General features: G+C 33.8%; 2 protein-coding genes across 6 annotated transcripts in view; one reads left to right on the top strand and one right to left on the bottom strand.

Annotated features, from left to right (window-relative positions):
* The window catches only part of LOC129247844 (uncharacterized), a 78,625-nt gene that overhangs the window by 6,583 nt on the left and 52,165 nt on the right, over nt 1-19,877 (top strand). The window contains exon 4 of one of the 3 annotated variants that reach the window (XM_054887191.1): nt 391-612. In XM_054887191.1, the coding sequence (XP_054743166.1) occupies nt 391-601 (211 nt within the window). In that variant the 3' untranslated portion in view covers nt 602-612. Of the gene's footprint in view, nt 1-390; nt 766-19,877 lie in introns of those variants that run through there. The other 2 variants (XM_054887190.1, XM_054887192.1) reach the window with 2 other exon arrangements.
* LOC129247843 (monocarboxylate transporter 13) lies at nt 2,992-19,780 on the bottom strand. Of its 3 annotated transcripts, none has more exons than XM_054887188.1 (6): nt 19,539-19,780; nt 12,298-12,400; nt 7,308-7,541; nt 7,107-7,233; nt 6,869-7,048; nt 2,992-4,458 (listed from the first exon to the last, which is right to left on the bottom strand). In XM_054887188.1, the coding sequence occupies exons 2-6, from the start codon at nt 12,395-12,397 to the stop codon at nt 3,108-3,110; spliced, it is 1,992 nt and encodes a 663-aa protein (XP_054743163.1). In that variant the 5' UTR covers nt 12,398-12,400; nt 19,539-19,780; the 3' UTR covers nt 2,992-3,107. The 3 variants fall into 3 exon arrangements, with proteins under 3 accessions (XP_054743163.1, XP_054743162.1, XP_054743164.1); XM_054887187.1 differs by having other exon boundaries at nt 12,298-12,415; XM_054887189.1 differs by lacking the exon at nt 19,539-19,780 and adding an exon at nt 19,304-19,420 and having other exon boundaries at nt 12,298-12,415.

Consider the following 19,877-nt stretch of genomic DNA (forward strand, 5'->3'; position numbering starts at 1 on the left):
TTAAAACCTAATATGCAAAACATTTAAATGATTTTTTGACAAAAGTCTCAAATGAAGAGAACTTGGTATCGTTCTTAAGTATTTTTCAACGGCTGTACTTTTAGAAAAACATAAAACTAAAATTGAATACACAGAAAATATTTAAAATATTGTAATTCGTCGTGCTCTCATTGTTTTGAGCACAGGTGTACATACATACATGCACATTTTTATAACACATCATTAATAAATTTCATAAAAGCTTCTCCTTTTACTAATATGCTCATGTTATACCCAACTAATAGCTTACAAATATTCATAAGGACCTCTTTATAAAAATAGATTCTTTTAAATTTTCAATTTAATCATCAACATTTTTATTAATTTTATGTTTTCTTGTCTTTTTTGCAGAGGAATAGATATTGTTCCAATTTTAGAACGCCTTGGCTTAGCATCAACAGCGCTTTCGAATAAAATTACGACTGGTGCCAGCACTTTTGTTATTGCATATGCCATACACAAAGTATTTGCGCCGGTACGAATAAGCATTACATTGGGCGCCACCCCATTTATAGTACGATTTATGCGGTCCAAGGGTTATATGAAGCCTCCAAAAAAATAAATTGTAATCATATATATTTTAACGACTAACAATGAACATTTCACTAACATTATGCTAAAAGCATACATTTATATACTCTATGTATGTGTAAAATATATGAAAATATTGTAGATAGGTATATTATTTTAAATGCATCAAATTAAACACAAATTGCCTTAACCAGATGTGTTCGATTGTTATTAAAATATATGTGAGCTAAGCACGTAAGTGGGTTCCAACAAAAGTATTGGGAACTGTAATTTTTTATAAGAAAATAAACACTACTTATTTTATGATCAACCAGGTTGTTCAATAAGTTTTGCGGTTCGATAAGAGAGGGCATTGCTACTAGCCTAAATTCTTGTTTCCGTGTCACAGTATTTTCTACAAGTCTCATCGCATGGACACCTAATGGACAATGCCCGGTAAGGATACCTACCAAATTCGAGAGTTGTGACCCCCGATCTACCCATGGTCAGAAGGACCACGCGGTTTTGCACGTTTGCGCACTAGCTCATCGCTCGATAAGTTGACGCGAGGTCCATCTATCCAGAAGCAGACCACAGGTCCTCAAGGGAACGCCAATGCTCTTTTTACGATGAAACTGTCTTCAGGGCCCCCCGTTTATGACCGGGAGAGAGAGAAGTCAAGAATTCCCTGACTAATTTCGAACGCACAAACAAAGAACCCAATTGCCGCTTGGCTGTCGGAGTAGATATTTACGTCCTTTACAGTAATTACAGAAGTAAACAACCACTGTTTCCTTAATTGCGGCTACCTCCGTTTGGAAACCACTACAGTGATCCGGAAGTCTAAATTGAGCTCCTCGAAGAACCCTTTCCCACCAATTATTCAGTGCAACTTGGACCTATCCGTAAATAATATAAAGGAATATAAAGGTATCGAAAAATTTTAGTCTACTTGAAATATCAGATCACTGTATAGTTACTGTTTTGTTTGACACCGCAATTTTTTTTAATGCAGCTGGAAATATGCTTACCATCAATGGATTGCGCCATTGAGATATGTTTACAATGTGGTTTTAACAAGAAGGTGTGTTACGTGCGCTAGCCGACAAATTATAAATTTATTTCTGGGAATATTATTTCGTAATATTCTGCAGTACTTTGACCGCCACGATTACCGATTTAGTACCTTTGGAAATTTCCATGGAGCTATTCCAAAGATAGAGTTTTTGTGAATAAATCAGAAGCATTTTAAAATCTAGCGCGCAATTGTAGAGATGAAACCCCAATTGTTTCTAAATATCATCAAAAGAATCGGTGTCTGTCATTATGCACACAGGGGGCTTTTGGAAATCATCATTTATCATTCATAAATTGTAGATCACTTACTAAATAGAATATGCCAAAAAAACAGATTAGGTTCCGATCAAACTATGTGATTAATTTGAATTTAAGAAATTAACTCGAACTTGAAAGATCTTGTACATCAGACTCTACCGTGATGGCCGTATATAGGTCTTCATATAATTACGAAAACGATATTTAAATTTTTTAGGCTTTTTATTTAACTTCTTTTACATAAAAAAATGAAAAACATAATTTTAATAATTAAAAAAAAAAGTGGCGCTGAAGTTGACCCTCCCGAAAAATTGGACTTGGACGGTGTTGCCCATTTTGGCTCTTTTATTTATCTGAAACCCAAAAACCAAAACAATTATCAACCAATATGACTGTAACTATGACCGGTAAAGAAATAAAAAAAAATTACAAAATGGCGCGGTTTTTTAAATTGACACTCTAAAAATCGAGATTTTTTTTTAAGTTTTTTAATAATAAAAAAAAAACGAAATAATTGAAATAATGATATGATTCCAGTACGGGCGATAGCCATTGATGTTGTGAACAACGTATCAAAATTTCAGACGATTCGGTTGAATAATTTTTCTTTTTTTTATAACACCAGGCTGAAAAAAGTAGTTTTGAGATAATCGAGTTTAATCTTGTACCTCGAGCGCGCGGACAGCAGTATATTCTTAAGATGCTATACTTTCGAAATATCGAAAAAAACTTGATTTTGAAATTTCTAGACCACGGGATCTCCTTAATATAATGCCATTTCGCCCGTATGCGTTTTTCATTTCCGTTTATCAAAACGGTGCTTTAGTGCTATTTGAGGAGTACCAGACTGGCACTTCAACCATTTCACCTAATAAACCCATGCCTCTTGAGAAAATTACTCTTTATTACACTGATGAAAAACCAATGTTATTGTTGTAAAAGCTTGAAGAATTACGCAAAATTTTAGGCTACTAGAAAGTTCCTAATAGAATACAATAACCCCCCATTAAACTTTGTATATTTTTATAATTTAAATTTAATTGGTAATATTTTTGTTCCTATTGTTCGGTTAACTTTATTTGTACATTTTTAAAGAAAAAATTAGAATTTCTTGTATACAAAATATTGACTTTATTAACTACGCGCGAATATTACTTTTAAATTTAAGTAAATAAGAATGCATTTAGTAGAAAAAACGCAGTTTTGTATATGAAAAAATACATTTAATGCGCCTCGTTGTCGCATTGTGCTTGCTTCATTTTCTCTTCTTTGGCTTTTTGTCTATTAATAAATGGCATGAAACTCCAAAGGCTGGCGCCACCCAATAACGTAAGTCCCAATGTGTGAAATAGCGGACGATAGTCCATTACTGCTTCGTACCAAACGCCACATAGTGGTGGTCCAATTAATTGCAATATTCCATTCACAAATAAGCTGATACCATAAGATGATGTTAATCGCTCTTCGCCCAGCATATCAGCCATAATGACAGCGGTAATGCCGACGTATATACCAGATGCGAGACCGAAAACGGCACACCAAAAACTCAGCATACTATAACTGGTGGCGAATGGTAAAAGAGCAAGTGACAAACCGGATACTGCTAGACCGCCAATGAAGTACCAAGTCTTTGGTATAAGACCGAGATCTGAAAGTGCCGATCCTCCGATTCGCCCGATAAGATCGGTCGCCGATACAATTGATATCAGATAAGCTGCTAGGGACTTATTAAAACCTAACGCAACGCCGTACGCAGGCAGTAATATAATGAAGTTGGTGTAACCAATGGCATTTGTTGAATTCGAAATTAGTATAACCAGATAAGTTGGATCCTTCAATAAGCTAAGATCAAAGAATTTTGAGCGAGTAACTGGTTCTTGTTCACCTTTTTCGCCGGTCACATCACCCATTAAACTTTCGCCAGCTGCTGCCCCTGTACTACTTGCCATCGAACGTAATGACAGATGTGAAGAAAATTCTTTAGGTTGGAACGAGAGTGTGCTGCCGTGATAAGGTGTGCTTATATATTGAAAACTGCTGGTGGAAGGCGAACGACGCGAAAGTCGGTTCTTAGAACTGTTACGCAGAGCGCTGAGACGATCGAGTTTATGGCTAGATCGATCTCCTTCTGGTACAGCATACAACGATGATTGTGAATTTAATTGCCCAGGCGTAAATGTTTGGTTGCGTTGCGGCAAGCGGACGGGGGTGCTAATCTTTCGTGTGCGAGAGGTTGGTGTATATTCGTCTTGATGCTTACTGTAATTTTGTACTACGGCAGCTGATGCGCTACGTACGAATTGATTATCCGGTAACAGAGATGGCGGACTATATGGAGGAAATGGTTTTGTGCCTACATCACTGCAACCATCATGTGATGCTATATCGTTATTGATTGAACCAGCTTCGTCTACAGTTTCAAATTTCATTACAATTCCGATGTCTTCTTCCTCGATATCTTCAAGGGCATTCTTATTTTTAGGTACCCGAATCATATGTTGCTCCACTGGTTCATAAAAGATTGCAGCGACAAATACGTTTAATGTTATTCCACCCATGATAAGAACGGCACCTCTGAAATAAAAGAAAAAAAAAATTGAGTATTCTTGTATTCTTTTGCCAAAACAATTTCCTAACTGTAAATGAATATATAGCTCACGAAAAAAATATAGTACCTCAAGATTTTGATCAGTTTGGTCTATTTTTATTTTTTTCTTTTAATATAATTTTTGTTTTTTATAAAAGTAAAGCTCCATTGCTTAGCTAAAGACCAAAACCAAAAATTGAAATTTCGAAGCTGATACAAAAATTAGAAAAATTGGATACATTTTTATAGCCCATTCAATTTTATTACTTGCGCTCGAGTTTGAAGTTGTTAGAAAATTCATTTGATTTTTTATATTTTTTCTGATTTTTTTGGATTTGTTGTATGGGAAAAAATTTCAATATTTTTAATCAGAATTAGAAAAAAAATTGGTTAAGTAGTTTTATAGTCCATGAAATTTTATGGTAATAAAGCGAAAGTTTTAAGATTTTGGATAATCCAGTTTGCTTTTTTAATTTTTTACCTTGACAGTGTTGCGCATTTTCCCTATATTTTTTTTAAATCAATATTAATTTTGAATCACTTCAAACTTGCACTTTCTTTATTATTATAAAATTTAATGGAATATAAAACACATTTTTTTTATTTCTGATTAAAAAATAATTTAATTTTGATGAACATTTTTCGAGTTTTCAAAAATCTTGTTCAAAGATAGAAACTTGGATTGATATGGTCTTTATTATAGAATGAATTATATTTTTTATAAAAAAAAAGGATTCACATAAATTAAAAAATAATGAATAAATGTCAAAAATTTGTTTGTGACAATGCCGTACTTATCGTTGCGTGAAGCTGAAGCAGTTTTAGAGAAAAGTGGTGTTGACGTATCCAAACACACGATTCGAGGACATTTACGAGCAAAAGACCACCGCTGGTCTCACACATTGAAAAAAGACTTGCATGGGCTAAGGCAATCGATCAAAAGGGAATTGGGCAAATATAATATTTATTGATGAATTTTTCTTTTGGGCGAATAGCTGCATAAGTCGGTCCTGGTGTACTGATATTCAACAATTTCAACGAACTGCTAAACCTCCAGTTAAGCTTATGCTTGGGGTTGCTTCTTCAAAAGAGAAATTGGACGTTTATTTCAGTTGACCGCCAATTTGAATGCTGTTTCGATTAATAAGATTCATCAAGAAACATTATTACCGTCAGTTGCGAAGATGCTTGGAAGAACTAGCCAGCTTCGGATTTTACAAGAAGACAAGGATCCCAAATGGGATTGAAATGTTTGATTGACCTTCAGAGTAGGTTGTTACTAACCCTATTGAAAATGTTTGAGTAATAATTAAGCAAAAGCTCCAAGGAAAATATGGACGGCCAAGCAATTATCAAGAGAAATTCGGCAGATTTGGAAACGATTATATTCACAATTTGCGCAGAAATTAAGACAAAATATGATTCGAAGCTAGCGGCGGTAATATTACCCTAATAGAGCATATTTGCTATTTACCAAAGCAGTTTGTTAGAATCGTATTGGCCAAATAGTTTCAAAGTAATAACGGCCACGCTTCTATTAGACAAGCTTTATATTTGGAGTTGGAGCAGAAAATGTAAGTAAAAAACAAAGAAGCGGGACCCCATTGTTATTACTAGGTTCGTCAATATATTAAGACTTGTTGAAGAGATATCGGACATAAAATGTTCGAGCAGCATCAGTTCAAAAACCTTGTAGCAATCCAAGAAAGTTATTATATTTCTGCTCGTTCCCCATACTTACATACGGGGAATGCTGCTGGAGTGACAGTCCTTGGCCGGATATAAATCCGGGTCGTCTCGGTAACATAGAACCGACTGTCGTAGAAACGGAAAGGAAATCGGTAACCATTGACACCTCTCGACATGCAATAAATAGGATCAATTTAATTTTTTTAAATTGAACTGGTCGAAAATCCGGTGAATTTACAATATTTATTTTAATTAATTACATTTAAAAAACAATAAAACGCGTTTAAACTTGCGCAGGCCAACCCATTTCAAGTGGTGTTGGAAATTTCCAGTAAAGCTCCAATTTGGACACACTCACATACACTCTTAGTGTCTTCTTATTTGTAGTGAGCGTCCTAATATTTTGCTAGAAATTGAGATACTACAATTTTATGACGCCTTCGAGAGGCAGTTGGATTTTTATGAGAAGTTGTAACTGGAGGTTTGCCCTTGCCCTATTTTTTCATCATTTTGATGTTTGCCACAGTAAAAAAATTACAAATTTACTGATTGCTTCCATTTTTTTAATATCGTTATTCGGAAATTGGCTGTAGTTATCGCTAGTTTTTGTAGCAAGCTGCTCTATGGGTAATATTTTATGTTGTTAGAACAACAACATTAGTATTTAAAAAAAAAAACAAAAATGTAAATATTTATTAATTTAGTTACCTGTATCCATAAGTTTCGAGCAGCCATCGCAATACAGGCGGTAAAATAATTGATCCAAGTGCACTACCCGATATGCATAGTCCATTCGCCAGTCCACGTAGTCTAACAAAGTATGACGTCACTATATACACGGTTGGAGGAAATGATAGACCGGCACCTATCCCCACTAGAACTCCATAACTATGGGGTGTTCGTTTTAACTCTAATTAACGCATCCATGAAATTCTCGTTCAATTACCTTAAGTACAAGTAGGCTACAGATGAGGCCCAAAATGACGCGATCATACCAAATGCCGCTGAAGCACCACCCATAAGCGTTACTGTACGGTATGAATACTTAACAGATAATATACTGGAAACGGGGCCTGCAATGAGTTTGCTTGAAATAAAAGCGTGTACGCATAACAAATAAATATTTTTAAATAAAACACGTTCTAACCTAACGAACTATACAGGAAATAACAAAGAGCGGGTATCCACGCTCCTGTCGCTGGAGACGCATCGAAAGCTTCCAAAAATTCAACGAATAATACACCAAAACTTTTAATGGTACCCGGTATGAGAATGTTAACCATCATCGATCCAAGTAATACCAACCAACCCCAACCTCCATCCGGCGGCACCAAGTCATAATCGTTACTGTCGTCATTTGGTTTGGTATCCAATAAACTAACTGCAAGTAAATAATTTAATTAATATCTAATTAAAGAGTATAAATAAAAGCATTTGCTGATAGAAATTACTTAAAATTCTGACAATAATAATAAATATATTATACATATATAGGTGGCGCAAAATTAATCACCCTATCGGAAGATTTGCAGGCAATGGCAAACCTCCGAGTGTATTTCTGCCATGAAAAAGCTCCTCATAAAAATATCTGCCGTTTGGAGTCGGCTTGTAACTGTAGGTCCTCCATTTGTGGAACAATATCAAGACGCACACCACAAATAGGAGGAGGAGCTCGGCCAAACATCTAACAGAAGTGTACGCGCCAATTATTTATTTTTTATTTATTTTTATTGGAAGATTTGCAATGTTTACAAATGGCGTCGTTCGCCAATCACATTTGACACTTGTGACAGCTGTAGTATACAAATAGATAAGCAATGGAGCACGTAAAGGTCGAAATAAAGATTTTCATCACTTTAAAAATTTTTTTTTATTTAGTAAAAAAGTTATTTAAAAACAAAATTAGATGAGTAATTTTGCGCCACCCTGTAATTATGTATTGCAGTGCAGACGTGTATTTCAAAATAAATATAATGATAGCTACTTATTATTACACAACTGATTCCCTCCCTGATTTTATAACTTTCCCTAACTTTTATCTAATATGTCCGGCTAAGTACTATTACTTCAGCAACGTATCAAAAATAGGCAAGTGTGGGGGAATATTTCTTGCTACTAAAATAACAATTTATAAAATTGTAGCAAAATCTAATAAAGTATTGGTACGAATGTTTAAAAAAAATCATTTCGTATTTGTTTTGCTCTTAAATAAGACTTTGAATTTTTTTAAAGAAAAGACTAGTAGAAATTACAATTCACGGATATGTGAAAAATTAAACTTAAAGCAAGAATTAAACGTTTAAAGCAAGAATTCGATACATGCGTTGCCGCTATCATTCAGCACACAATTCAGTCATTCATTTTGTACAAAATCAAAAGAGTTCAAATCGCGAAATAGCGCGTGGTAAGCCTAGTTATCTAACACTTCAACCAAACTGCCCGTTTCCTGCACCTGACTACGACAACTGATGGTTTCACCAAGATGGCGAGCTGTTACTACAGATGCTTTCCATTTAAATTCAACCGGGCTATTCGGGTCATGTTCTTCGATTTCGATGTAACTTAAATATGTTGCTCTCTGGTCAAAATAATGAGACACGTATTTTTTTGTTCGGCCGAAAAAATTTTTTTTCAAGAGTTATCGGCAATTTTGTTTTTCGCCTCAAACTCGATTTTTTTTAATTATATAAGAAAATTTTTTTTTAAATGCCCATAACTTAGTCAAAAATGAACCGATTTTAATAATTTTGGGTTCAAAATGATCGTAATTACATACACAAGCGACTTCATGTAGAAACAATTGCAAAAAAGTAGTTGAAATTTTTTTATTTAGCAAAAAAGAAAAAAAATTGAAATTTTTTCGAAATTCAATATTTCAAAAAGTGTATTTTTTTTTTTTTTATAACTTTTTCCAAATCAAAAGGACATCTCAAACTTTAATTGAGCTGCATGCCTAGTAGCTAAAATGAGTTGTTTTTGAGTAATGAATTTTTGAGTAAACACCCTGTTTCGCACTTTTTGTTTTTCGCAAAATAAAAAATTTTCAACTACTTTTTTGCAACTATTTCTCCATGAAATCGCTTATGTAAGTAATTACGATTATTTTGAACCCAGAATCATTCAAATCGGCTTATTTTTGACTAAGCTATGAGCAATTAAAAAAAAATTTCTTATATAGATTCTTTCCATTTCAATTCAAAAGGGCTTTTCGGGACATGTTCTTAGATTTCGATGTAACTCAAATATGTTGCTCTCTGGTCAAAATAATGAGACACGTATTTTTTTTTTCGCCCAAAAAAAATTTTTTTCTAGCTTTATCGGCAATTTTGTTTTTCGGCTCAAAATCGATTTTTTTTAATAATATAAGATTTTTTTTTTTTTAAATGCTCATAACTTAGTCAAAAATGAACCGATTTTAATAATTTTGGGTTCAAAATGATCGTCATTACTTACACGAGCGATTTCATATAGAAATAGTTGCAAAAAAGTAGTTGAAAATTTTTTATTTTGCGAAAAACAAAAAGTGCGAAACAGGGTGTTTATTCAAAAATTCATTACTCAAAAACAAGGCATTTTAGCTACTAGGCATGCAGCTCAATTAAAGTTTGAGATGTCCTTTTGATTTGGAAAAAGTTATAAAAAAAAAAAAAATACACTTTTTGAAATATTGAATTTCGAAAAAATTTCATTTTTTTTTCTTTTTTGCTAAATAAAAAAATTTCAACTACTTTTTTGCAATTGTTTCTACATGAAGTCGCTTGTGTATGTAATTACGATCATTTTGAACCCAAAATTATTAAAATCGGTTCATTTTTGACTAAGTTATGGGCATTTAAAAAAAAAAAATTCTTATATAATTAAAAAAAATCGAGTTTGAGGCGAAAAACAAAATTGCCGATAACTCTTGAAAAAAAATTTTTTCGGGGGAACAAAAAAATACGTATCTCATTATTTTGACCAGAGAGCAACATATTTAAGTTACATCGAAATCGAAGAACATGACCCGAATAGCCCGGTTGAATTTAAATGGAAAGCATCTACAACAACAACAGCAATATTTGTATTATGAAGGGTCTTTCAAAAGACGCGCCCAGATGTTATTTTAAAATAAGACATGTACAAATTTCTACTTTTTCAGGTTTCACTATTTTTATTCAAAATACGGATCTTAGCAATTATGTGAAAAATTGCACTACTTGTATTTAAATGCCTATCGTAAGTACGTCTACAGGTAAAATCCGTCAAAGAGTCGTTTCACGAATGCCAATTGCTGAGACCGTCGAGATATTGATTTTGAAAGTTGTTCAGCAACATTTTGTGTTACAGCAGCAATATTTTTAACAGAACGCTCAGCTTTTGGTTTGTCCGTATTTTTTCTATCCTTGACAGAACCATTTTCTTGAAATTTTTCACCAACTTTTGTATTGTCGACTCAATTATTCTAAGGAGGTATTCTAGTGTAGAATTTTGAAAAAATCGAAATTTATTTTTTTAAATATTTTCAAAGTTTAGACATTTTAGGATATGTCATTATGAGGATTTTTTAAAATTTCCATTATTTCGTGAGTTATAGCTTTTTTTATTTACATGGCATCGGTTCCGATATGTCTTGTCTGAAAACTTTGAACGCGTTTTTCTCAAAACTATTTTTTCGGAGGTGGCGGTAAGGATATCTCGAGTTCTAATGGAGTTCTAGTGGACCGATTTACTTCAAATTTGGGGAGGATGTTCTTTATACATTAATTCATCGGATGAACCTAGCACAAAACTATAACCTTTCATTTAGTAATAAAAAAAAATTGGAATTGTTGAAAAAATATGCAAATAAAAAATTTTTTTTTCAACCAGCCGCCATATTGAGAAAATTTTTTTTTTAACTTGTCCAAGGCTCATTCGATAGCGCCATCTATAATAATTAAGAATCCGTTTGGTTTTTATTTTTCAGATCACCAGCAGGTGATGGAAAGGAATCAAGCACTCCAGGACACCCTTTGTTTTTTTGGACCCCAATTTTGACTGCGCACAATTTTGTCAATTTTATTTTTTTTGGGTTAGTTTTTAATGTAATAATTAATAATCAATGAGCAAATAATAAAAAAATGGATTATACATTTTTTTTGTTTCCTTCGCTTCAAAAACCGGGGGAAATTCATGATTCTACACTAGAATACCTCCTTAAAGATCGATTTAATTGTTCTTAAAGGTCGACCAATTTCATAATAAGATTCAATAGTTTTAACGCATTGTTCTATCTTGTAAAATTGTGCTTCTCTCAACTTGACAAATGTCAAAGCTGACATGAAAAAGGTACCGTCTGGGAAGTATTCACTACTGACATCTAAGCTTCACTTTTGAAATACCCTTTATTTGTTCGTCGAAAACATTAGCCACATTGACTTGGTAAACTTTCTAATGTTGATCGTACTTATTTCTCTCTCTTTCTCTGGTAGGGTGACAAGCCAGCTGAAACTTACTGAAATTCAAGTATTTTTTAATAAATTTGTATGCCATACATTAAATTTTATATTTGAAGAACTCGCTGTAGTTTGGGAAAAGTAGTAGATGAAGTGAATGTCGACATAGAACAGCCGATGTTACACCGAGTTGTTTTGTAATTTTATCGAGTTGTAACTTTACAGAGGTCAGTTTGAAAATCCCTATTAATTTTTTTGTTAAATTTGTAAACTATTAAAATTTTAGTTTTGTATGTTGTAGAGAAATTAAAAGCATAATGAAAAGTAAAAAATTATAGTGAAATGTATTTCTTGTGCATATTTTTGTTATATGATTATTAAATTAATTACACTTTACAAGATTAATTGTTCAGCAGAACTTTGTTTGGAAATTAATGGATTAAATTTTTGAGCCTAGAATACTTCGCTAACGAATACTGTTTAGCTTCAGGCAAATGTTTAAATTTTTTGAAAAAAATAATGCCATCGATTGTGCTGCTCGCCCTTGATCATTTGACAATAAATTACCCACAAATATCTTCACGTACCCATGATTATGTGCACAAATTTACTACCTCAGAATGTTATTTGTTTCATTGCATACAAAGCCACATGCACAGAACTTCCCCTTTACTCAAGTATGTATACAAACAATTGTATTCAGGTACCTGTTTGTGAACTTACCTGCTTTATCACATGATTCGGTAGCTCCGTTAACTTTGAACTTATTGCAATCCGCATTGGAATTCTGCTTTTTAGTCACAGACACGTCTTCTCTTGCCATTATCTATAAAAACAAAACCTGTATGTATGTATGTAAGAGTATAAGTAAAATGATTGAAACAAAATATATAGTGTATGTACATATATATAGTAAATAAATATAATATTTTTAGGCGTAGGCCAAGACTCTCCACAAAATGGGCCTAAATGAACTCGTCTATCTCTTGCAGATTCATATTTGTAAACAAACCATTTAATTATTATTTCAATTGAATAGCCATGCAAATAGAGATCACTAAATATTAATTGATCAAGGTTAAAGTAAAACTCAGCGATGTATATGTACATATGTAAGTATCTCTGTGTTGTATTGTACATCCTCGTTAATTACTTGCCACTCATTTCAACACAATATATTGAACACAATAAAAAATGTTTTAAAAAAAATAAGTTGTGTGCGCTTCCGTTTGTGGTTGGCTTTGTCCATGTACATATATATGTATGTGCTAGGGTTCTCACTATTCGGTTAATCGAATTATTTAAATTTGTACCACATTAGTCAAATAAAATTATTCAGTAGCCGACATTCGCATAGCAGAACGCTAACCACTATTAGCTCATGGTGACGCTCAAGCATGCATGTTCTGCAGCTTATATGTGTGTGTGTCGGGTGCTTGACGCTAATATCTAAAATTTTTGATTTTCATCATGCAAAAGCCGACAACAAGTATGTGTGACACGAAGCAAGTACGAGTGTCACGCGACACGCCCACATATAAGCCTGCTGGACATGCATGCTTGAGCGTCACCAGGGGCTATATTCGCTTAATCGCTCATTTTCGAATATTCGGTTAAATGTTGAGTTTGGATTATTCGAACTCTTTTTTTTTTAGCTATATACATTATCAGAAAACTTAGATCGTTAATTTACAGGTATTTACACATATACTTATATACATATGTTTATATATTTTACACGTAGATGAAGCTATATAATTTAAGGATCAAAGAAAAAGGCATAAGGAATAGTAGGAGAGAGATTAAGGAATACTACTTGTGAGACTAAGAAATACTCACTCAGTAGCGGAATCTTTTTTAATGGATCCGCGATAGATGATTATTTAGTGGTGATGTACAGGAGGCAAAAATTAACGCTCAACCGTTACCTAATTTTCGTGTTGGAAATTACAAACAAATTAGTATGTAAAGAGTGATCAGATTGGAGATACTTTTTCGCAATAGGGCTTTTTCCAGATCTCGTGTGACTGCTGTCAAACTAAATACATAATTTGTTTTAGTATTCATTGGCATTTCATCATGGACAGACTTACGCCTCAACAACGTTTACAAATCGTATAATTTTATTACGAAAATCGACTCTCTGTGAAAAGTGTTCATCGCGTGCTCAGGCCGATGGCTAATCAATAATGGCTATTGTCAAGAAGCAAAATTGTCGTATTTGGGCTGAAGAGTAAGCCGAAGCCATTCATTATATCCATTGTAAACAACCAACATCCGTTTGGTGCGGATTATGGGCTGGAGGAATCATAGGCCCGTATTTCTTCAAAGATGAGGCTGGCGCCAATGTAACAATAAATGACGAACGCTATCGTGCCATGAAAAACGACGAAAATTGAAGCCCGCAATCTCCCCAACATTTGGTTCCAGCAAGACAGCGCTACTTGCCATACAGCCCTTGAAACAATGTATCGGATCAATGGCCACTGGATTGGCCACCCAGATCGTGTGATATCACATCTTTGGACTTTTATTTGGAAGGGGTATGTTAAGTCTAAATGCTTTGGGCATAAACTGGCTTCGATTGAGCCATTGGAAGTCAACATTACTAAAGTTATTCACGAAATACCGACCGAAGTCCTCCAGTGAGTTATTCAAAATTTGTGTTTACGGATGGTCGAATTACGGCGCAGTTGTGGCCAATATTTGAAAGGGATTATCTTTAAAAAATAAATGCCATTAATGGTTCTACACAAAAATAATAAAGATTGCCCAATCAATTTGAAATCCGATACCTCTAAATTGATCACACTTTATGTGCATAAATACAAGGAGATTCATTTGCTTGAATTTCAACGAATATCGATTCCATTCAAAAAATTTAAATAGTTTCAGTATTCGAATAGTCGGAAAGGTATGGCGTTTTGGATATCATAAATCGGTTAATAACCATGCGAACGAATACTGAATAAATATTCGGTTAACCGAATAACCGATTATTTGAGTAATTCTAATATCACTATCATGTATGTATGTATATGTGACATAAGCACTACACATGAACATTAGGGCGAATCGTTTCTCGACTGATCAATAAAAAGGCATACAACCATTTTTTAGAGTACATCGGGTATTATGAGAAAAATCTATTAGTTTTCGTATATTTTTTGTATTTCCAAATATATTTCCTTAAAAATATGCCTATGATCAAAGTATTTTTTTCCATATTTGAGGACTAGTGCCAATTCTTTTAACTTAAATGTGGCAAATCGGTCTCACTACAGTAGATTCTACGTTTTTGGAACTATCCGGATTTGCAACCCGCCAAGAACTGTTACTTAAGAGCCATGCCTCAAAAATGTATGGTTTTATGATATTATAACTACTCGTATGACCGTTAGATAAAAATTGAATATTTTTTATTTGTTTTGAATTTTATGGAAAATAATTAAAATTACTTGGAAATTTTGTTCATGTTTGAATTATTTAACCCTACAACGCCATTTTTATATGAAGTTAGGCACTGATCTCAATTGTTTTACTTTCACACACACTTTATAACATTTAAAATAGTGCCAGCTGTCTCTTTATCGCTATACTTAAATTATTATTTATAAACAAAAATTGCTAAAATACAATAATCACGTGTTGCTACATTGCAAAGCTAGGAGGCTCAAATACATGTATTACAAAATAGCGTATCTTATTTTTCAAAGATACGACCACCCACACCTTCATGTACAGATATACATACATACATGCCCACAAACAAAGCAAGTATCCATGTGCCAATATGATTGAAGGCCTGTTGACAACAATTTAAACGTCAACAATTGAGAACGTGTTTATAGGCTTATCATTTAGAACCGTCCAATTGTCCAATTACATCATTAAATACACTAAAAACTAATTGCTATAGTATCTGCTGGGCATAAATTATGAAATGTAATTGATTGGTTCTGCTCAATAAATTAAATCGAAATATATACAAATTACTATAACATCAATATTATTCGCTTTTCCCCGTTCTTGCTATCAAAAATTATTATTTCTAGAGATTTTTTTCTGTTCCCTTTCTCGCTATTAAAAACCAACTTCGAAAAAAGGAAAATGTATTTAGGGGGGAAACTTAGGTAACAAGGAAGAGGTTGCTCGATTTTGGCAGAAAGCAGGTCACAAGAGTAATAGAATCCCAGGTTGCGTCGTGACGCCATCTATGCAGATAAACAAACAAATAGAACAGACAATTACACACAAATACTTTTTGCTAGGGTATCATCGATGATACGTGCTTTCTCAATAAAGCACGCGACACTTAATTTTTATTAGTTTTTTTAATATTTACAAACATGTAACTACTCTTCCTTTTGTTTGTTTACTTGCAGGGATTACATCATCGGTTTAAAAATCGCGAACAATAAAGTAGCGTTTTTCGGAAGCCATCATCTTATAGGCATCATCAATATAAAGTATTGTGGAGTGATAGGTTTATTTGTTGCGCGGTTTTCGTGAAATGAATCAATTTCTGATTTTTTGTTTGGACCCACCAACATAAATACGTCAGTCATAAGGCGTCACAAAATTTGAAGGCCAGCAAAGCTATCGGTAATGTTCCTTATGATTTATACAACTAAAAATATACATGTACTTCAAGGCGAATTGAGTACTAAAGGTAGCGCCATTAAAAAACAGTTACTTTATTTTTAGTGAATTTGACAAGTCTGACGTCAGCTCCCATCGCAATACAAAACAAATAAAAGTAGGAGAAATTGTATGTGAAAATTCAGAGAATGACTTGGTATAATTGTGATGTGTAAGATTAAAACTAAACAAACTAATGCAAACGCAGTGCCGCGTGTTAAATTGTTAAAGCACCAATGAATATAAAGCCTCCAAATGCAGTTTTTTGCGCTTTTATGCGGAAGACACCGTGGCTAGAAAGCATGTGTGTGTGCGTATAATTTCTTGTGTTTGTTTGTCTCCTTTGCTTTCACCTACTCTTCTTCTTCACAAACAAGAAATTCCTCTTCCTTTTGCTTGTTTATTCATGGACTCTTACGACACAGCAAATTCGGAAGACGCAATCTGTTCCTCTATCATTCTTGATCAACTGTAATAAATCCGCCTTGGGTGAAGGGTATTTCTCCTTTTTTTGTTTGTTTATTGAAGGACTCTTACGTGACGGCGAATTCGGAAGGCACAATCTCTTTCTCTATCTTTCTTGGTACTCTCCCATCAAGCAACCAAAACGATGGGTTCCACCTGAAGAAGTTTATCGTGAATAGAATTACTAAATTTGCACTACCATTACCGCACTATCCGCTTACGCAAAGCAGCAAATCGAGTCGATTTCGGTCAAATTAGGTACATACAGGTATTTTCAAGGCGAATTTATTAAAGGTGGTATCGGTAAATCAGCTGATGTGTCTTTTTCTTTCGCGGCGTGCATGTGGCTGTCAGCCCAGAATGAAACAAGACAAATTCATTCTTTGTTTTCTACATTGCCAATGCCTTGGTTTGACAATCAAACGTACAAAATATTGTTGTTGGTCTAGTGCCACCACCTTTAATGAATGTTTTATTCATTTATATGTCGAAACAAAAACCTATTACGCTCTGAAATTTTTAGTGTGTTATTTAGTGAAAAAAGCCAATATAAATACTAGGTTTATCACGAAACGTATCACAGTAATATGAAATTTCCCGCCTACCTTCAGGCGTGTTATGGCCAGAGCAAACCTTGCAAGCTCGTTCGGAATAACACCGTGGCAATGTCGTTCGATTTAAGACTTCAAATCACTGCAGCTGCGGTGCTGCTCGAGTTCTCACTTGAAATCGACCTGTCGCCGCTCGAGTGCTAAGGGTTAATTTTGCCCCTGCCATCGGTGACAAAATCAGTTCTCATTGAAAAATATAATCAAATCCTCATCGCAAACATTGCCTCACTTGTAGAAATGCCTTACAAACATTGTATTTTAAATTTTAATAATTTGATAAAGATTGGAGATTCATTTGTCGCCTTCGATTAGAATTTCGTTTTGGTTCTGTTTAACTGGGCAAACTGTTGCGACGGGTAGGTCTGCCCGACGAACTTCGCTCAGCGATTTGATTTCTTTATACGATTATAAATTATATCGGCGGCACTAAGATATGTATGTATATTGCAGAGCTTTGTTATACATTTTTGCATACACGTTTTCCAATTTTATTAACCTAATTGGACAAAAAATAAAAAAGTTCTAATTGGAATTCCTTCTATTTATGAATTTAAGGTACTTGACCACCTTGGAAAGCTAAAAAGTACAACATATTCAATAATTTTTTTTTCATGTTCTGTATAATATATTAAAATAATTTTTTTTTTTAATTTTTATTTAGAGCTTATATAATACAAAAAAAAATTGATTTATTAAAATTTCTTTTTTTAACATATATCCAGGAGGCGCCAAAGTCGAGGCCTGAAGAAAATCATGTCTTGCGGCGGACAGTTAATCTTAGAAATGGTAATTCTAAAACAAAAGAGAGAAACAAAGTTTTCAAAAGGAAGGTTCCTTGCGTGAGAATTTACCACAAACTGACAAAAAAAAAAAATAATAAAAAAATGGCGGATGTTTGAAAAAAAGTTAAGAAAACACCCCTGTTTTTCACAATGTTATGCTTAAAAAGCAATACTTTATTAACTTTTTTTTGCAAAATGTGGTAAATTGGCATACAAAACATCTTAACAAATAAAACAAGACCAAAATCATTAAAATCGGCTAAGCAGTTTCGGAGATAAAGTGTCCGCCATTCGAAAAAAAGTAATTTCTGGAAAAACGCGTTTAAAGTTAAAACTTGCAAGTAATGAGTGCAGGATGCGCCTGCACATTTTCACTGATTTCACTTTGTTAGAATTCGAATTTAAAAAAACAGTTTCAGGTGATGATTTTTAAAAGTATAAGGATTGAAAAAATGTAAAAAAAAAATTTAATTTTTTGAAACTTATAAGGTGGTCAAGTACCTTAAACTCTTAATGCTTTTATTTGTGGGCCGTGTTATCTCTTGTTAGCACCTCCGCTGGAAGTGATTTTGCACATCGTCATAAAACACTTCACTAAATGTACTACGTAACATACTATATGTATAGTATGTGTGTATTTTTAGTTTGCTTATCAGTTCAGCTAAATTCTTAATCGAAGATAATGTGCTAGTTGAATTCTATTTATTTAACTCATTACGCACAGTTATCAACATCGAGATTTCAATCAGCTAAATTGCAGTTTGTAGCGGTAGGTGCTGGATTTTAACCGCCCTTCGGGACAGTAACCCGTCTGCTTCTGCGTTCAAACAAAAAGCTAGTGACCCCATTACGTAGACAGCGCATGCCCTCTCTCGTTGCGGTAAAGATAAAGAAACGTAAATGCAAACAAATACTCAAATCGCTAAAGAAAGGAAGACACTTGATTCAGCTGTTTCAGCGCCACTCGCTTATGTGGCCGTTAACGTTGCTAATATAATGTTATATGCATTTTGAATATGATTCATTTTTCAAAGACTACGCAAATATGCGTATATTAATATTTGTATATATTTATGTACATACATACACTCAGATTTTTTAGTAAACAAGAATTCAGCAGTACAAAGCACTGAAACAGAAACGTTTCAAACAGTCCAGGGTCACATAACAAAGCGAGAAACTCCCCCTTCTCCATTTAGTTTTATTCCACAAATAAATACTTTCAAGTACCTGTATTACAATGCCACAGATTACCCGTTTCTATGTGTTAACTAAGTTTATGTTTTTGACTTTTAATATTAACGTACATATACGATTTTGACCCTGACCCCGTCTTCTCACATGTTCAAATTTACTTACAAATGTCACGTTGTCGATATCCTTCTACTTGAGAGTGGGGGTATACTCTTTACATTGCAATCCACTGAAATTATTCGTCGCCCCCTCCGACTTCGTAATAACTTACCTCATTCACGAACTTTAAATTCGTCCAGTTTCTGTTGGTATTATATATTTAAATGTTATTTTTCTGCATTAGTTGCATGTCAAAATTGTTCATCACACCACCAAAAACATCACTACACTATGCAAAATAAAGTATTACAAAAATAATAAAGTAACAATGCAATAATGAACGAAAAATCACAATCACTGTGCCCCACGGCTTCCACACATCTTCACTGTTTCCAACCAGTGTTGCCGTAAGGCGAAAGTCACCGACATATATCGACCCACGATAACTTTGTAGTGCGCAGCCAGCTTAGCAGATAAGATAAACATATGGCAAAAATTCATTTATGGCATT

Source organism: Anastrepha obliqua, chromosome 5 (assembly GCF_027943255.1).
Source record: "Anastrepha obliqua isolate idAnaObli1 chromosome 5, idAnaObli1_1.0, whole genome shotgun sequence".
In the NCBI taxonomy this organism is placed as follows: domain Eukaryota; kingdom Metazoa; phylum Arthropoda; class Insecta; order Diptera; family Tephritidae; genus Anastrepha; species Anastrepha obliqua.